The 19,770-nt window shown below is 36.0% G+C and overlaps 1 protein-coding gene across 2 annotated transcripts in view; it reads left to right on the top strand.

Annotated features, from left to right (window-relative positions):
• LOC131046594 (uncharacterized) overlaps positions 1–19,437 on the top strand; it is a 54,657-nt gene extending 35,220 nt beyond the window's left edge. For both annotated transcript variants that reach the window (XM_057980372.2, XM_057980371.2), the window contains exons 4-7: positions 11,987–12,117; positions 17,811–18,498; positions 18,670–18,795; positions 19,037–19,437. In XM_057980372.2, coding sequence (XP_057836355.2) covers positions 11,987–12,117; positions 17,811–18,498; positions 18,670–18,795; positions 19,037–19,090 — 999 coding nt within the window. In that variant the 3' untranslated portion in view covers positions 19,091–19,437. The remainder of the gene's footprint in view (positions 1–11,986; positions 12,118–17,810; positions 18,499–18,669; positions 18,796–19,036) is intronic.
• Positions 19,438–19,770: the final 333 nt, after the last annotated feature.

Here is a 19,770-nt window from a genome sequence, read left to right as displayed (position 1 = left end):
ATATTTTTAGATAGACATATATCAAATTGCTCCTAGGCTATTTATGAAGCTTAGGAGAATTGATTCACATGATTCATGTGTTAGATTTATGCTGGCTGGCCTGATAGTGTAGATTTTATATAAGATTACAAATATTTCTGAATATACTTGGACTCAGTCTGCAATTTAACTTTTCAATGCACTTTTTCTACATTTTACTTAGGCATCGATGAATTCATAAGAGGGATCCATGAAACTTGAATTTATTGTGTGTGAAGCTGAAATTTTAATCATAGATTGATCTGACCTGCTACATGCTTGAAATTTTTGATATAGAAAGTTGGGGACTATGTTCAAGCCAATTAGTAAGGGCATAATTTCAATATATTCTTTTCGAAAATGTTAACTTAAAGTCCAAAACAAATAATACTTATTGAATTTTCATTGCAGTGGATTCATAGTGCTACTCATGCTCCTTTACCACAGGAATGCGTTTTTAAATGGTTCTATTTCATAGAATCTATTGAACATAACCTTAAATAGATTCTGATCCAAACTATCAATATTGAGGGCCAAAAACAAAGCCTGATCTACCTCTACATTCACTAAAAAGTCCGCCAACTTATTCCATATAGCAATAAATCAATTGGACAACTGAAAAGGAAGATGAAAGGTACAGAGCTAACTCAATATAGCAGCCATTTTTCCAACTCAGGCAAGAGCTTTTCTTCATCGTCAACAATTAGATGCTAACACTTAGCCAAATAAGCGAAAGAAAGTCCAGCAACCTTAGCTTCCCACTTTGCCTCGTTATTTGTCCTGTGGCGAAGAATTTAGAGAACTGAGTTTCACAAATTGACACTCATAATCTCTTAACACCTCAACAACACCTGCTAGGCTAGGGCTACCCCTTGAAGCATTATCAAAATTGAGCTTAAGAAAGCTCTCAGGAGGTTTTGACCAAGATCCAGAATTCTGCACATCCTTTTTAAAGATTACCCCATTAATGGGGGAAGGAACTAGGATATTCCAACATTTCGGAACTTTGAGACCATAAGAGGTTAAAAGGACCTGAACTAAAAGCAATAATGGGGGAAGAATATGCCTTAGTGGAATGTTCAACTCTTCTCCAATACATTTCTTCCAAGAGAGAAACATCTCTAAAGATGTGCCTATTTTGCTCTAGCCAAACGCCCTAGAGAGTACACATCAAGGCATTCTTCCACAAAGTAGCTCAATTTAACCTGTACATTCAATCACATGATTCCACAAAGCTACCATGAAAAAAGGGCAATGGAGTAGTAAATGGACCATAGATTTCTCAATGCTTTACATATAAGAGTCCATAAGATACCCATTTAAGCAATATCAATCACTTGATTCCACAAAGATACGATTGAAAAAGAGCAATGGAGTAGTAAATGAACCATGGATTTTCTCAATGATTTACATAGAAGAGTCCATAAAATTCCCATTTAACCAAATTGTTGAAATTTAAGATCTTATTTATAGCTTGTCACCAAGCAAATGTATTACACATGGGTGGGGCCTTTTTGCACCAAATCATCATAACTAGCCATTTATCCAAAGGGGTAAAATGTTTATTACACGAGATTGTATCCATCTCTAATCTTGTAAACCAGCATTAGGTTACCAATATAACAAATCTGATCGGACCATGGAGGAGTGCAAATTCCTTGAAGAAGATACCATATCATCTTGTTTTGATTCTCTCGAGAGGGGAGATTTGCAAAGCTTTTCTTGCAATTGAGATGTCTATTCTCCTGAACTTTTATATCCCAATAATGATACACCCTAGAGCCCCAAAGAGAAACCAAGCAATCTTGCACCTGATTGAGCCCTAGACAAGAATTAGTCCAAAACTCTACGTTTATACCATCATCACCATCCTAGGAAAAGTTTGGAAACAACAACATCTCAATTTGAAGCCATAAAATTCCAAACCCAAAAACCCCTAGGCAGCTCATCTGTTGAGAAAAACTATGAACAGCTTGACCTTTTAGACATTTATGTCACAAGGATGCACTTCATCAAACATTTGGCTCATCAAAGAATATCGATGCCATTTTAGCACCTAGGGTCAAGAAGCTATGGAGCTCCAAATCTTTAACTCTTGCTTCCCCTTGACCTTTGAGGCTTACAAATTCTATCCCAACTTGAACTTCTTATCGTCACTGACTCCCCTTGCTGAAGGATGGTTCTATAGATAGCATTAATCATCAAAACCACCAATTTCGGAACCAGGATGTCAAACAATAGATAAATTGGAATTGCTTGAAATACCCATTTTTGATCTTAAGCAAACGAATTGCTAAGGTTAATCGCTTGCCACTCGAAGATGTAACATGCTTAAATTTAAATGAAGCATTTAAACATAATGTAACTTACTGAAACGAAAATACCTGTTAACATGATCAATTACAACTTAGCATATAAAGGAAGAGATTTTTTTTTTTGATAGGAATATCTGAAAGTAATTACATTGATCTAAACCAGACATAAACGTAAGATAAGAAATTAAATAACATTGCATTAATTGAAAGAGAGAAGGTTTAGAAAGTACATTTCATCTGATGCTAACATTCTGAACTTCATAACTTTATCAAGTTACCAGTGAGGAGGGAAAGTATAATCAGGGCACTTTTCTGCCCAACCATGGACTATCTAGCCCCCCGTGCCATATCCAACTGGATGGGCCTGACCCTTCGCAGGGAGTTAACGAGCAGAGGAACTCAATGCCATCTGATTCTTGGTGTTAGGACCTACACGCATTAGTTGGTCATACTAGAGGTGTATTTGGTACTAATGATCAGACGGTTGCATGCATTACACATCACCACCTTGGCCAAGGTTTAACACTGCAAACACGAATTAACGCGCTATCAATGATCACACCCTTCTTGGCATGGATTTAAGGTCAAATGGGTTCGACTAAACTCATATAGGAACTATGACCATATGTATGTTTAACTTTCATGTGTTATCAGCTCTAGTACTTTTAAAGTTACTGTTTATTTCTTCTCATTAAAGATTGCAATGATTTGTGATGGTTCAACTAAATTCTTGGCATGGGAAAATAGGGGGCATAAGAGCCGCCAGTTGTACATCCAACTCATAAGTATGGAATATAAACTTTGCTTGACATGACTCTGCTGTCCTAGGCATGTTGAGAGTAATCTCTCAATGGTGATGCTATCTGCATTGAAGTACAACGGTGCCCTTCTACCCACTACCTTCCTAGGCTAGGGTATTAGTTTGTTTCAAAGTCCAGAGATGATAATCTCAATTAGATAGGTTGTTTGATACTGCTGTCTTGATGTGTTTCGGACTTCGACAAATCTGAAAATGCTCGTAAGGAAGTAAGAAATCTTCTTATTTCAAGTCTTAGGAAGAGCTTCCTCTCTAAACCGAAAGGTATGGTTAAAAATCTTTAACTAGATTACTCTGCTGATTACTAGCTATAAACCATTCTGATATATGCTTACCGCATATGCTAATGTACATCTACAAGTATACACATGTACAAATACCTTCACATACACGTTAACTGTTACCAGTTATAAACCATACTGATACACACTTACCGTTATATGTCAATGTAAATATACAAGTATACACGAGTATCCATACCTTCACATATATGTTAAGTATTACCAGATGCTTCGGATTTAGGCTTAATTTACTTAAAGCAACCATAACAAACTGCTCTTATTCAAGGGTTTCTGAATAAATATACTCAAATTTCAGGAAGACTGCTGCTACAGTCTAAGGTTATAACAGTGAGAGTATATTTAACATCCAGGCACAGATATAAATGCTGAACCAGAAGTTCTATTAAGGGATTCAAATAACTATTGGCTGCCCACAAATTTTTATGAAAGAAACAGAGGTTCTGTTATTCAGATTTTTATTTCAGTTTTAGTCAAATCTGAGATTATTCATTTATGAAGTTATATTCTCATAATGCAATCTTGGGTATTATTTCCACTAGAGATAACATAATAATAGCATTCACCGAGCTATACTTATACATGTATATATATATACACACACACACACACACATATATATATGTATGTATATATATATATTTATACATATACACATGTATGACATAAGCATACAGGTATGATAACCAGTTTATTCACTCATAACCTTACTAAATACCAAAAACAGTAAGCAAATTTGGTTAAATACAGAATACTGCAGAAGTAGTACGTATTTCATTTTAAATCTGCATAAGGGTTAACCTTTATCCGCACTCAAACACTTTCAAACATTCGAACCGCAGATTGTGAATAATCCAGAAATTCAAGAAATAATAAAAAACATTCTGCATTTTGTGCTTTCCCTCTATCTATTTTTTTTTGAACTTAAATAAGAAGAGGAAAAGGAAATAATAAATTCGCAGGGTATAAGCCAGATTACATGACCTGGTTATTTATTATAGATGAAGAATGCTTGAATGGTGCTTCCCAACGCTGTTCCCTACAACAAACCTTCAGCTCTAAGACGCCAAACCAAAAATGAAATTCGCAGAGCTTAAAACCCTTATTTTCGTGGATGAAAAAGATAAGAATCCATCCTCTTTTCCCAAGTTTTCTTATGTATTTGGAAACATGTTTTTCCTCCATACGCCCTAATACCAGGCGGAATTCCAAATCCGCCTGGAGAAAGAGTCACGCCATTTCCATGTTTGAGCTTTCTGAAGAAGACTCTTGACTCACACTAAAAGTCTTTCATCCCCGGGAAGCTTCTAAAACGTTTTGTTTTTTGATATCCATTCTTTTCAAAATGCCCAATAAAGATTGTATAACAAAGTTATGTGATAATATTGTTTTATATGCATATCATTTTCTTAAGGCAAACCTCCTTTATTGCCCGATAAATATCATCACCAAATAATGAGGTTATAATGTATCGCGTTTTAAAAGGTTTCATAATTTCTTTAAAATATTCCAAGCCAAACTCACTTAGCGGCTTAGGGGTGATTAAATAACATGCTTCCCCCTTTTACACCCAATTTATAATATCACCAAAATAATAGTTGGCCTAATTTGTTTTTTAATTGAACTTACCTTAGCTTAAAATTGTGGAAATATATTCATATATTTATCTATATGAATATATACGCCTTAAGCCCGCATGCCTATGGGGGCATGTATACTGTCGGTATACGTACTCTCATATTCATGCTATGCCTAAGATGTATACATTGATATATGTACATACATAAATATATTTACATGATAAAACATGAGCCTTTGCGAGATTTAAAATAATTTATTAATTAAATAATCAATCAAAATTTCCTTAAAATAACAATGAGGAGCTATCTCGAAACGCAAACATAACCTAGGGCTATGAACCCTAAAAACTCTGCGCGGACCATCTAGGGATACTTGACGCGACGACCAACAAGGTTCGACAATGTCAATCATAAGTCAATTTTAAGGAAATTTCAAGCATCAATTTGGATCCTCCCGACCTGATGATACTTTTCGTCCCTTCGCAGAGGACGACGATCTTCTGCACACACTTGGCCAATTAAATCAGTTAGATCAACATCTTTGTCCTATTCTGACATTTCATAATTCATTGACAAAGGTAAAACATCATGTCATAACGTTAACTGTCAATTCATCAATTTGCCAATTAAGATTCATCAAATCATCATTATAAGCATAGTTGACACCATTTAAATATGCATGAACATCTTAACATATTCATTCAATCAAAGCATGAAAAACTAGGGCACATTTATTCCATTTAAACATGAAAACTAGGGCACGTTAAACATCTTGCAAGTATAGCATAAATGCACTAGGGCAAACATATGTCATGGCGCAAACATTGCATATTAATAGCTAGGGCACAAGTGGGATGTCACAGAAGAGGTCAACCTATCTTGAATCTTTAACATTGTTTCTTCCCAAAGCTTAGCTTTGCACAAATCTGTAATTAATGGAATGCCCAAATATTTATTGGGGACAGATCACCTTAAAACCCAATTCATCAATAATACAAAGTTGAAGATGAGTGCCCACATTAAAGAAGAATTATTTGGATTTCTCCTTGTTAATGAATTGACCAAAGGCTGCACCTTGTCTATAAAGAATTTTTTACAGAGATATAACTTTTGTAACTAGGGCCCTATCCAAACAACAGTGTATTATGCACAAATTGCAAACAAAGTTCTTGAAATCTCTCCATTTCCACATGTCAATTTCAAGTATCAATTTGGATCCTCAACCATCAAGATAAACATGTAGGAGGAGTGAGGATCACCTTGTCAAATACCTCTGGAGTGATTGAAGAACCGACCTGGATTGCCATTAACGAAAACAAAGAACCAAGCACTAGACACTGAACTGAAATATTCTAAATATCAGGCTGATGTTTTTATGCAGTTAAAGAAATTCGTATTACAACTTGAGAGAAGGATAAAATATTGTGAAGACATAGATGACCTACACATGACATTACCTCTTCACTTCTAGTAATGAGACTAGGTAAAAAAATGAAACTATAGCATTGTCATATTCATCGAGCAAAGCAATGATATGACAGGGAGCCTAAATTAGCATTAAATTCAAGCCATTTAGCCAGGAATACAGATTATTTATTTACAGAGAACTGATTTACGAGGTTACCATTGTAGAAAAAGATAGACCCTCAAACGTTGTTTGGACCAAATAACCAACCAATCTTCACAATAACAATTTGGTTGTGTAGAAAATCAAGAATGATGAGGACTTTGGATGTAGATAAGAAAAAGACACAGAATTTAACCATGTGTGACAGGGTTTTTGATGGTAGTGACAAAAGTCCTAGCATCTAAATATAGATAAAATTAAACTATGATAAAGTAGACACAAAATATAAAGTATGAACAGCGAGCTAAAATATAACAGTAAAATACTCTTTCTTTGGATGGAAGACCCAACAAAATAAAATAGATTAAATCTTTTCTATCTTGTTAATTTAATTAAAGATACTTGTGATGTGCACATTGAAAATTCTATTTAACAGATTATTCATCTGTTTGTATGCATTGGTTGAATTTTTTGTAAATACTATTTATATGTCGTGAAGTTATAGAATGTATTTGAAGCAGTGTTACAACAAAATATTTTCTATTTTGTTGGCTTAAATGTGTTGCCTCCCAACTTCCTGCAAGTTTACAATTTGTTGTGCCTCTATGCATGTATTGGTGAGCTCCCGTTTGTATTCGTGCCTTTAAAATGTCGCATGACTGTGTTATTGATAAAATATTTTGCCATTTTGTGGGTATCAAGGGTTTCATGGGTTGGTGGGAGATTGGTTAAGGTTTTAGACACAATTTAAACGTGCAAAAATCTTTGCAAATCATTGGAGTTTTTGAAGGAAAAAGTTGGCCACAGGATCAATTTGCAAAAAATCAGGTATAATCAGGATCTTTTGGAGTTATTTGCTTCTATGGTTTAAACTTTAGAACATGAACATTCTTCCATGGTCCACTCTAGGTTGTTGCAGTATTGGCAAGGACCATAAAGATGGGTTAAACCTTAAGCTAGAACCGCTGTACGTCCTAGGACTTGGTGCAGAAAGGGTTAACTTCAAGCCTCTAGATTTCAAGAACTAATAAGACTACTAAGAGGACCTGGCACTAGGCCAACAAACATTTACTCATTACATTAGAGGTCCATTAATCATATTAGAATCACAACATTATTTCATAAATTTCTTCCAAAGTATAATAGAGAACACTATATATATGTGCATGCGTGTGTGTGCTTTAAAAATGTAATGCAGAGATTGGTTTGCAGTATTCATATAAACTTCTCATGGGTCAATGACATGCCAAGTGACATAACCCTATCACTGTAGTCCTAGTACAAAACATCTTGCAACCAAGCCTACAGTTTTGCAGCACAATCACAAACACCCAAAAGGCAGCTACTCCAACAACACCTACATAGAGGCTAGCCAAACTCTCAGGATTTGTCATACAAGGTGTGAATGGTGCAGGACCATAAAATGGGTAAAACATGGTGCAAATATATAAGAAAGTGAAAAACTGATACAATTATTCATTCTTCCCAAATATATTCAAACACCAAGTGTAAACTTCATTTCTCATTTCTACTCATTACATTCATAGCATATTCTTCAGTATTTTAAGGGAACAATATCATCAATTCAATTTTTAAAATTACTCTTTCAGAAAGAATTCTCTAAGCATTTTCAGCTGTACTTTCTTCTTCTCACAGCATTAAATAATTTCATAACAAGGAGATACGATACCCTTGAAACAACATTTACAAATAGACAACAACACATGGGGAACACTCACCCAAGGAAGCTTTCACAATGAACATTTCCAGTGAAGGTAAAACTCATGCTACATGTTACATTTCAACGCAGTACTCTCTGCAGTCCAAGTTACTGGCAGGAAATAAAGAATAGCTGACACATTGCTTCACTCATGGCTGTTCAGCAAACTGAAGCTCCAAGGCACTACTATCAGCTACAACAAAAGGGTCAAGCTGGGAATTGTTCACCTCCTCACCTATGGGGCCATCAAGTTCAAATGGATTCTCACCACCTGAGCCCTGAGATGTTCCAAGTGCCAACATATCACGATACAAGGCATAACATTCATTCTTTTTATCATTGGTTACACAAAAGATATCTCTGGATCAAGTTCATCACGACTTTCACAAGGTCAACATGGAGGACAGGGCAAGGGATATGGGACTGACTTAGCTCATCTCATTCTCCGTACGTATTTGAGACAGCTTAGTAAATCTTATATGCAGGCTATCCCCTCAGAACTCTCTATGATAGAGCATGACTGATTCAGTTGTTTTCACTTTTCAGTGGTAGAACCTCTTTTTCAGAACTCTCCATGCAAACAAGATTTCACATAATATTTTCAGTGGAAAGATTCTCCCCTCAAGATCCTCCACAGAGATATTTCATAAAGCCCTCACAACTCTAGGGCTGTTCCATTAGAACCCTCAATGTGGCAAATAACATAGTTATGTATGACTGAACTGTGCAAGGCTGTCCCCTTAGAACCTTCTGCCAAAGATTCGTTGAGAGGATGGTCCCTTCAAAACCTTCTGGGATGAAAATAACAAGATATATTTCAGTAAAACATTCAAATATATACAACTGAGATGAGTGCAGACCATATCCTTCCCTTCCCAAGTTTCACATATCTTCTATACTTACAAGGATGGTGCAAACCACAAGAGATAATACAATATCCATACCTAATTCACACTCACTGGTCTAAATACATTTTTTACAAGAATCACATATGGCTTCTACTCTTTTAACATGGCAGAATTAATTCCAGAATAGCCAGCCACAGAAAATACTATCATAAAATTAAATATATTTTCTCATGATTGGAACCTACTCGTAGGCCATAACTTCTCTCTGAAATGTCATAGAGACTTTAATGTCAAAAGCAGGCGTTTCCATCATTTAGGAGGTAGCACAAGTAGTTGGGTTGCCTGTAGAAGCCTCTCACTTCTCTCATCCCTTCTCACCACATCCTCTCTCTTCTTTGCCTACTCAATTTTCCTTTCTAGATTTCTTTCCCCTTTTCTATACTATTTTTTTCCTCTTCTCTCTGTTCTGTGAGTTACAAATGATCCCCAAATGAAATGAATGTTTTTCCCTTCTGTCACACTTATGCTTGCAGCCACCCAGAACCTTCCTTGTGTCCTTCCCAATATCATAAATGATCTTTCACTCTCTCTCACACCCTACTCTACCCTTCCCGACATTCCATGTAATACCCCCTCCTTAAAATTAGAACCAGATTAACCCAATGCCCATCTTTCCTGTGGGTTTTGGAATCATATACTAAGGGAATGGACTTTGATTCAAGTTGGTAAAGATCTGTTTGAGAATTAAGTAGGAAGAAAGAAATCTTTCAATTGCATTTTTGTATCAACCGATACTTAAACTCCAATTGTGAGCAGCCCAGATACTTGGTTACTTCTGCAGGACAAATTCTACAGGCTGCCATTAGTATCAAGGGATTGGCCTCCAGCTTCTATCTTGTGATTGATGAGATAATTGTTTTAGCACCCTTGCCACTGCAGGCCATGAAACACTTAGCCAAACGTGATTCCAAGGATTAATCAATAATAAGAAGAAGCTGCCTCGTAAATGAAATTAAAGAGAATTATGGACTACTTAAGGAAGAATTAAATAATGTTTTGACATGAAATCATAATTAAGTGTTTTAATCAAATTACATATGAGGAGTGGCAATTCTTGGATAAAACAACCTACTTAAGAGAAACCAATCATGAAGAAGAACACATTGCGAATACATTTTTATACCTGATTGTCACTCCTTGTGGAGCATGGACTGTGGTTAAAACTTGAAACAACCTAAGGACAAAACCTTTCTAGGCTACAAATTAGAGGACCAAAACTCCTGATTCAGACAGATTTTGGAGACATTTCAAATTCATTTCATTGTCGATAAGTCACGGCAGAAGAGGGACTGGTTTACCCGCTGCTGAAAAGAGATAACTAGGTCATTCTAAAACTAATTTGTGTATTAAATCTGATTCACAGAATTAATTATTAGCAGTCATTTCTGACTAATAAGGATTCCATATTTATCCTAATTGTGCAAACTAATATAATTGTAAGTTAGTGTTTATTATAGAAAAATAACAATCATAGAATTAAATGGGATGTTACATTCCACTCCTTCCTGTCACTTATTCTTGGTGTAGAGGCCTGCAGCTCACATGGCAAGCTGTTCCAGTGAGAAGGCTGCCTGCACATGCACCTTCTAGAACTCGCATCTGGACAAGTCACACTCAAAGTCGGGGGTTCAGATGTACATCAACTCTCAGGGTGAGGTTGGCTTCAGTCTTTCTCTTCATGGGGTATTTATTGTTGTACTTGCAACTTGCAGCAGGCAATCCCAAAGACTGATGGGGGGATTTGATACGGTTTACACAAGAGATGTAAGGGTCCAAAAGGAGAAACGCTTCTCACTCAGCACTTGAACTATACAGCTAGGCTTCATGGCAAAGTTTGTGGGATAACAACAAAGATCATGATGCAAAAGGGTGGCACCTAACTGTCACATGATCAGGGCCTGATGCATGACACAAGGTCAATGTGGCAAGGATGAGACATACTCATAAAGAGCTGAACATGTTCAGTTTAGGTTGACACTGCCTCATGTTGACATGGCAATTTGGAACACATCTTTGTCACCTGCTTAACTCACCTAAATTCTGCACACCGATTGCACCCTTTGATATGTTCAATGGAATATAGCTGAAGCCACTAAATATTTTCGATTAAAATATGCTTATCAATTCAAAAAAAATCATATAAAGCAACCTGCACTACTGTAGGTGCCTTAATACTCAATTCCAATGTACCGATATATAATTCCACTAGTTCATTTTTCAAAATGCCCATAAATTAAATACTAGGTCTACAAAATCAACATGGTCAAATGTCACAAACTTCAGTAGTGCACAAGGCATTGTGTACATCAAACCTTGTGATCACACATGAAGGATCAATATTAAATCAATAGATAATCCATAAAGTCTCATATATCCTCAATCACATCCAGTGCTAATTAAATCCACATAATAATTATAATTGGTCAAAGCATAATCATCAATAGTTTCATCATATATCCCAAAATAACATCACGTGCTCATAGATTCCATTATTACATCAATTAAATTATAAATTAGAATGAGAGTTATGAACACCATTTGTTGTTTACACTTGGCTGTTTATTCAACCAACATAAGGCTCTAGATTTGCTATCTTCTAGGACCTAGGAACAATGCATATATCTTCCTGTCATCTTAGAGCAGGCAAGGTAGGTGATTTTTTGTTGCTTCAAACTTTTAAAGATCATCTCCAGTTCCAAATGCTGTTTTATATCTTTTAATAATACTTATGAATACATTCAATTGGAATGCAACATTTTCAGGAGAAATATGGGCCAAAAGGAGAAGGAAAGGGTAACAGTAATTCAGAAGCAAAAGAAAAGGCCCCTACAAGTCAGAATTGCGATGTTGATTTGAGTATTGGGTTGTCTACTCGCCCTCCCTGGTCTTGCAGGTTTGTGTCTTTCTTTGTTTAAATTCAAGATTGCATGCCAATTTGTTTTGTTTCTTTTGATCTAAGGTTGTGGATCAAATGCTTATGTATTTTTTATGTTAAAGTAGATGCTTGAACTTACATGCCTTTTTCTTTCATAGAGAGAGAGAGAGAGATGCAAATACAGGAAGGAGCAGAAGGATATATGTGAGACTTACATTCATGGGGCAAGGTTTTTGAACTATTGAAGGATGGTTTTGAGAGGTTTCATACATTTAGCAATTGCGTTCATCAATCCATGCATGTATATGTTCCACCAAGTTTCCAAGATTGGGATGGTAGGGGATGAGGGGATGCGTCTCCAAGATGGATTATTTTGGGGGCCGTTTTTTAGGGGACAATAAAGGACGAGTATGAAAAATAGAAATAAAAAAATATGGGAAATTCCAAATACTCATGTGATAACATTGATAATGCATTCATTATACACTATAGAATCTTTATACATAATATTGTCTTTGAATTGAGATTTCACATGAGAGTTGACAAACACATTAACCAAATTCATATAATAGTATGCATATTTTTTTTTTTCTTCGATCGGTACTAGTATGCATATTTTCATTCTATGTTATAAACATAGAATAGAACATTTGTAAAAATCTTATGATAGCTATATGTAATGGTTTATAAATAATTTATTTATACTCTATTGTAATTGTTTAATCATACTCATATAAGAAATCTAATGAATAGATATTTTGTTCATATAATACATGAGTATTTAATTGTTTTACAACGAAATATGTTTAAATTCTGTCTGTTTTATTTATTTATCCTTAATTATTCAATTTTCACCATTACAATAGAATATATAGAAAACTGTGTTTTTTGTATTATACATATATTTATGTATGTGTATTCATCATATTTTTTTCTTTAATATATAAATACATAAATATGTTAATATCCATGCATATTAATTTTGTTTCTTATCAAGTTTGTTTGCTCTTTCTTTTCTTCTTGTTTTATCATTCTTTTTTCTCTAATCTCCTTTTGTCATACAGTATTTTCCATTCATTTATTCATATTCATTTTTTTACCGATATGCATAAATATATGAATTATACACTAGAATCTATAGAAGAATAACTTGCGTACAATTGTAACTTACATAGAACAATATGTCTAGACATAAAAATATGAATTTATGTATATATATCAAATCATATGGTTTTATGTAAGAATATAACTGATTTCCACACCCACCCACCCACACACACACACACACACTTTTTTTCTTTTCAACCTATTATCATTTTCTTTTGTTGTGTTCTCAATCTTTCTCTCTAATCAATCTTTCTCTCTATTCTCCTATTTTCTCACCCATTATACTCTTTATTGCCTCTTGTCACTCCCACCCTTTCTTCATTTTAAGATTATGTCGCATCACCAAGTGTGATCTGAAACATTGATTAAACAACCACAAAGGAAATATTAGCACGAGTGTGAGTGGGATAGATGAGGCTTTTGATACACACACACACATGCATATTAGCACGAGAGTGAGTGGGATAGATGAGGCTTTCGATACGCACACACACTTTTTTTCTTTTCTTTGCAACTTATCATCATTTTCTTTTGTTGTGTTCTCAATTTTTCTCTCTAATCTTCTATTTTCTCACCCACTTTGCCTCAAGTTTGACTCCAGACAGAAAGGAAGTTGCTATATGCTTACAAATAACCATGTGGAACCATACTAGTAGAACAAGAGAATACTTGGGTAGAGTGATATTGAAAGTAGATAGAGTGTATCCATCCCAATAATGTAGTGCAAAAGGCTTGAGTTAGTCATAGCAAACTTGGTATGCAAAGCAGATTCAACTCTACCAATGATGGATGATGTACTCTCAATAAGGATCAAGTCATCAACATAGAGGACTAGAAGCAAATGAGAGTCATTTTGTCAAAAATTGTAGGCATTTGGACTTGGGTGGCATCCCGAGAACTTGATTAGGAGAAGAAAGGAGTCCATCTTGTCATACCTAGCCTAGTTGTTATGCAGACCATCTTCTTATAACATTATTTGCTAGAGCACATCTTGAGAATGAACTTTAAGTGTTTTGAATTTGAGGATGCAACTCTTCTTGTCAAGTCAATTGACAAACCAGTCGTATATGTAGTTGTATTAGTATATGTGGATGATCTACTTTATAACAAAAAATAATTAAAAGGTCATTGCAAAAGTCGAAGTAGAATTGATGAAAGGTTTTGAAAAGACAGACTTGGGTTATCTTCATTACAATTTGGGTAATGAAGTGGTTTAAAAATCCATGTATATTTTCATCAGATAAGCAAAAGTATATTGGTGAAATTCTGAGCGAATTTGGAATGATATAATGTAAGCCACTTAGCATACCTATAGAACAAAATACGAAGTTAACATCATATGGTTCTGCAGAGTTTGAAGATGGAACTAAGTATAATTAACTCATTGACAGTTTAATTTATGTAACCACAACCAGATTGCTGTTGGTATTCTCTCTAGATTCAGGCAAAAACTTAGAGAAAGTCACTAGGTAGCAGCAAAGACGGTTCTTTGATATCTGAAGGAACTCAGAATTGTGAGCTTAAATATTCCAAGGGAACAGATTTCAAACTAGTTGGATATTCAAGTTCAGACTGTACAGGTGATTTTGAAGATGGAACTTCTACTTAGGCTCTCTTGATGAATTTTGGATCAACAGTCATCACTTGGAATTCAAAGAAACGGTTAGTGCTAATTCTTTCTTTTGTAGAAGTAGAATATATGGCAGCATTAGAGACAGCTAGACAAATGTTGTGGCTCAAAAAGATTCTTGAGGATTTGCAGGAGAAATAGGTTTCATCAATATCACCCTTGGTTGATAATAGTTCTGCAATCAAAATGGCAAGAAATCTGATATTTCACAACTGAACCAAGCACATCAACACCAAATTTCATTTGATTTGGCATCATGTGAAAGATGGCAGTGTCAAAATGATATATTGTCCAACTACAGAGCAACTAGCTAATATCCTAACAAAAGTGCTTAAAAGAGAGAAATTCTAAAAATTCAGAGGCATGCTTGGTCTCACTATACAACCTAAGATCAAGGGGGGATGTAATATTTATATATATGATCCTTGGTCATAGTTCAATAATATTTTATTTTCTTGTAGAATCTAAACTGTCATCCTGAAGATGAACTAGACAGTCATCTAGGGAATGAACTGAGTCTTTGTTGATAAATATGTAAATTGTATCTCTTTTAAAATGTATAGTTTTCAGGTTTGCATTTCCATTTTCACATTCCAATTTTCTGGTTTGATAGAGACCACTTAGAAGACCAGAATAAGTGTGTATAAATGGTTGATCGTGCCCTTTGGCCTGACTAGTGCCTCAAGAATCAACTTTCTCATTGGGATTTGGGCTCACACACCTAGGTGTTGGATGGCTTTGAGTTAGTGTATGATAAGAGGCTAGAGAAGCCATTGATGGTCTTGCCGAAGTGGCTGCTGCCCTTTATTCTGACCTATTAGCACTACATGTATTCCTGATTTTGATGTGAAAGGGCCATTGATCTAATTCCTAGGCTACTATTTTTTTTCAATCTGTAATATTGTGATTTTTATTAATTAATAATAGAAAATTTACATTTCAACTGTCAAAAAGCTCTTGCAATTCCAAACCACCCTCCAAAAACCCATCATTACAAAACCACCCTCCAAACTACCTTCAAACCCCAACCACTAACCCATCACTGTATCAGCATACAAAAATTAAATAGTTCGAGCACCCTAGAATGGCTTGTTACAGTATCAACCTGAAGAATTTTAACAATGAAACAGTTCAAACTACACCAGAGCAAAAACCCGGAGAAAAACCCAAGCCAAAAAACACAGTAAAAAGACTCCATTAGCAGAGCTAACCGAAGGAGGAGCCAGGGTCCGCACGCCTCTGTTTCCTTGCTCAGCCTCCTGCATCTACAATCGTTTCTGCTTCTTCAAGGGCTTTGGCCTCCTCAATTGCACACTGCAGCTCCTCGTCAACCTCCATCATGCCCACAAACAACTTCAAGGCCTCCCACCCAATTTGTGCCTCCTCTCTGAAACATGCATACATCTGGTTATCCCGCCACCTCTAGAAGGAATGAATTTCTGCCCTGAGAAGCGGTGGAAGTTTAAAATGCCTTCACACAAATCAAACCCTCTACTAGGGACCGCCCATTCAAAGATGGATTCCAGGCCCAGACTATAATCTTCTGGAATAATTGCACTCACCACCTTTTTTACCGGCTCCAACGAAAGCTCCAAATCCAACCCCCATGCAACAATTAGGGAGTATGCATCCATACTCGTTCTGTAATGATGCTCTACAAACCCAATGCTCTCTCCCATCAATCTCTAGATGCATTTCACCAGCATTTCATCTTTATGTAAAAACATCCCATTTAATCTTCTTTCCGTGAACACCCCAAGAAACGGGTAGAGCTGCTTTTTGGTCTTCAGTGTGAAGTTAGTCTCCATCTCTGTTAGAACCGCCGCACTCACCACCACCTAGAACTAGAAAAAATAACTTAAAACACAACTGAAAAAACCATTTAAGGCAACACTGGAATGTTCCTAGACCGCCGCCTTTCAAGCCCGCTGTGGTAGAGCGCATGCTTCCCAATGAATTGAAAAGAGCTTGCATTAAAGGCTCGTACATCTCCAGGAATGCAAGCATTGCAACAGACCACTTTCGCACATTTCTCATTAATGCAGCATCCTTGGCGAGTAAATGAGAATTCAAAACATGCTATGTTGATGGTACCTCTACTTATCACTAAAAATTTCGACCCAAGTGTGCCACCTAGGTATCCCAATGTGCCTCTTCATTTGCGGTCTTCCACTACTTGGTTACAAAAAGATCCAATTCACAAACCACATTAGACAGGTAATCCGCCACCCCATTCCCAGCCCATTTAATGTGTGAAATCCGAAAGTCTTGGAAGGTTCTTAATTTTGAACAAATGATAGATACAAACTTACTGATGCGCCAACACGGAGAGGATCCCTTAGCAATTTCATCCACAACTACTTGGGAGTCACCTTCTAAATGGACCTTCGGAGCCTTCAGGTTACCTGCCAGTTCTATCGCAAGTAAAGCTGCTTGCGCTTGCGCTTCATTATTTGTTCCATCTTGCAGACTCGGAGCTCCTTTAAACAAAATTTGACCATCCTCATTACAAGCAACACACCTTGCACTTGAGATGCCCGGATTACCTTTCGAAGCTCCATCAAAATTAATTTTGATCCACCCTTGCTCCAGTTTAGTCCAAACACAATCCATACCCCTCACAACACTAAGATTAACCTTAGACTGCCCATGAACGGGCCTATTCTTAGGCTACTATTATAAACATTTGTTTTGTGTGAAACTTTTGATGTGTGCGACATTATTATTTTTTCTTTCTTTTTAACTGTTTATCAAAAAGGATTCTAAAACCCTTGCTTCATGCTTATCTTTAGTTTGAAGGTAGAATTTGCACTACTACAGATTCCAATGCAAACTAGAGATGCTATGAAAAACTGTAGAGAAGGTCAGTTAAAATCTGAAGAGTTAGATTTACTTTTAGTGTATCATTTGTTGTGTGAAGATAAGATATTATTGCTATTTTTGTTTACATCTTTATGATTTTTGTTGTCTGCAGTGTTTGCAATGTGAAAGCTACAAGCAGGGAAACTCTTCTATTGCATTCTGAGGGAAAGAAACATAGATCAAAAGCCAGAGCATTTCAAGCTAATAAATTAAATCAAAATGGCAAACCGTCTTTAAATGGAAGCTTTTCTGATGATAAACTGGCAGACAACCTTCATTCACAGGAACAATCAAAAATTGAGGACATGCAAAGGGAAGAGAAACATGAGAAAGTTAAAAGAGTGGAACCACATAATTCCCTGGACAAACAACCTGATAACAAGCAAGATGGTGCACCTGGTTTAATTAAAGAATCAAAGGGAGAAGAGGAACATTCCAAGAAGAGGAAGAGAAAAGAGGAAAAAACCAGATTATTGGATACTGTAAATGTTGAAAATAAGAAAGATCTGATAAGGCAGCAAGATTCTTATTTAGTGGATACCAAAGAGGAGACTTCAAATGCAAAAGGTTTTCCTGAAGTCAGCTCAAAGAAGGAAAGTAAAGGTAAGTCTGGAATTAAAATCAAGCAGACTCATCCTGAATTTGTTCAGGCAACTCCTGGCAATGAATGTGAAGTAGTTGATAAATGTCAGAGAGAGGACTGGATTGATGACACAGTGGCCAATGCAAATGGAAGTGCTAAAGAACCTTGTAACTTACCAGTGAAATGGAAAAAGATCATTAAGTCAGTCTTGAAGTCGGTAAGTTTTCCTTAAAAAAAAAGTAAAATCAGATATTTCCTTAGAATACAAGTTTATTTTTCAACATAGATTTCCAGATTCATGCTTCTGAAGATTTTCTGTAGTTCACAATGCTTTATGTGAGCCCTACCTCCTCTAAGGTTACTTTTTTGCTTAATAATGGTAATGCAGAGTCCTGATGGAAGCTTAAGAATTAAGAAATTGCAAAAGGAAGTCATTCCTCTTGCTATGAAGGCTCTTGAATCAGCTGGAGTCTGTGCAGATGAAGACTGTGTGAAGGACAAGTTTATGAACAAGGTAAGTTTGGTACGTGTTAAATTGTTGTCTTTTTCATGTTGGCCTTGCTTCATACATTGGGTGCTATTGACAGTTTGTCCACTTGTTTACTTAGACTAATTGATTTGGGCAGTAGTATTCTTGAATCTGAGAGTCCTCCAGTGTAATTATGTTGTATTGTTCTGAAGATCTCCCTCATAGAAGTCTACTTCAAACCGGGGTGTACTGAATTTTTCCCCCATTATGCTACTTACCATTGCAGGTTCTATCCAGTTCTATGTTTGTTGTGGATAAAAAAGTTGTGCGGTTGGCCTAGATAGAACTTACTGTGGAGAGATGCTTGCTGGAAGGTTCTTCTGATTTTTCGAATTAATGTGTCAGCATATTGGCAACTTATCTGAATTTCAGACATCCATCTCTTTCTTATTTAATGGTTCTGGCAAGCAGTATTTACCTGAATTATTGTGTATTTAAATGTAGAAATTCTTGGAGATTTCCATCTAAGGATTTCTCTGGGCTTCATTTTTGTAGTGTTGGAAAAGGAGATTTATGTGTGGGCTTACTAAATGTCCCAAATCTGCTAAAAATCACATTGACTAGAGGCACATTTGTCAATCTGTTGTTGAGTTTTCAATTCATTGAAGCTTTCATTCTTGGTGACAATTGTAAGAATCTGGAATATTGTATCATTTGCAATCTAATCCCCTCATGGTTCTTGTATGCTCCATGTGTAGAGGTACATATAGCTTAAAATCTGTTTGTTGAAATGTCAAATGCATGCTTTTCCCCTTAGTGTTTAGTACCTGTCATTCAGACAATACTTATAAGGGTTGGAGAATTTCCAAATAAAAGTCTCTTTGACTGTGAGCAACCGGGGTCACTTCAATTCCTTACAGACGATTTGGGTGGGGTAATATTTGATGGCGGCTCATTATTTCATTTATTGTGCCAAAGGTGCCTGGAGACATGAACCCAAGACTTCAACCAAATGTGCGC

Source organism: Cryptomeria japonica, chromosome 9, assembly GCF_030272615.1.
Source record: "Cryptomeria japonica chromosome 9, Sugi_1.0, whole genome shotgun sequence".
Lineage (NCBI taxonomy): Eukaryota > Viridiplantae > Streptophyta > Pinopsida > Cupressales > Cupressaceae > Cryptomeria > Cryptomeria japonica.
Note: the sequence above shows the minus strand (reverse complement) of the source record. Positions and strands in the feature narration are given on the sequence as shown.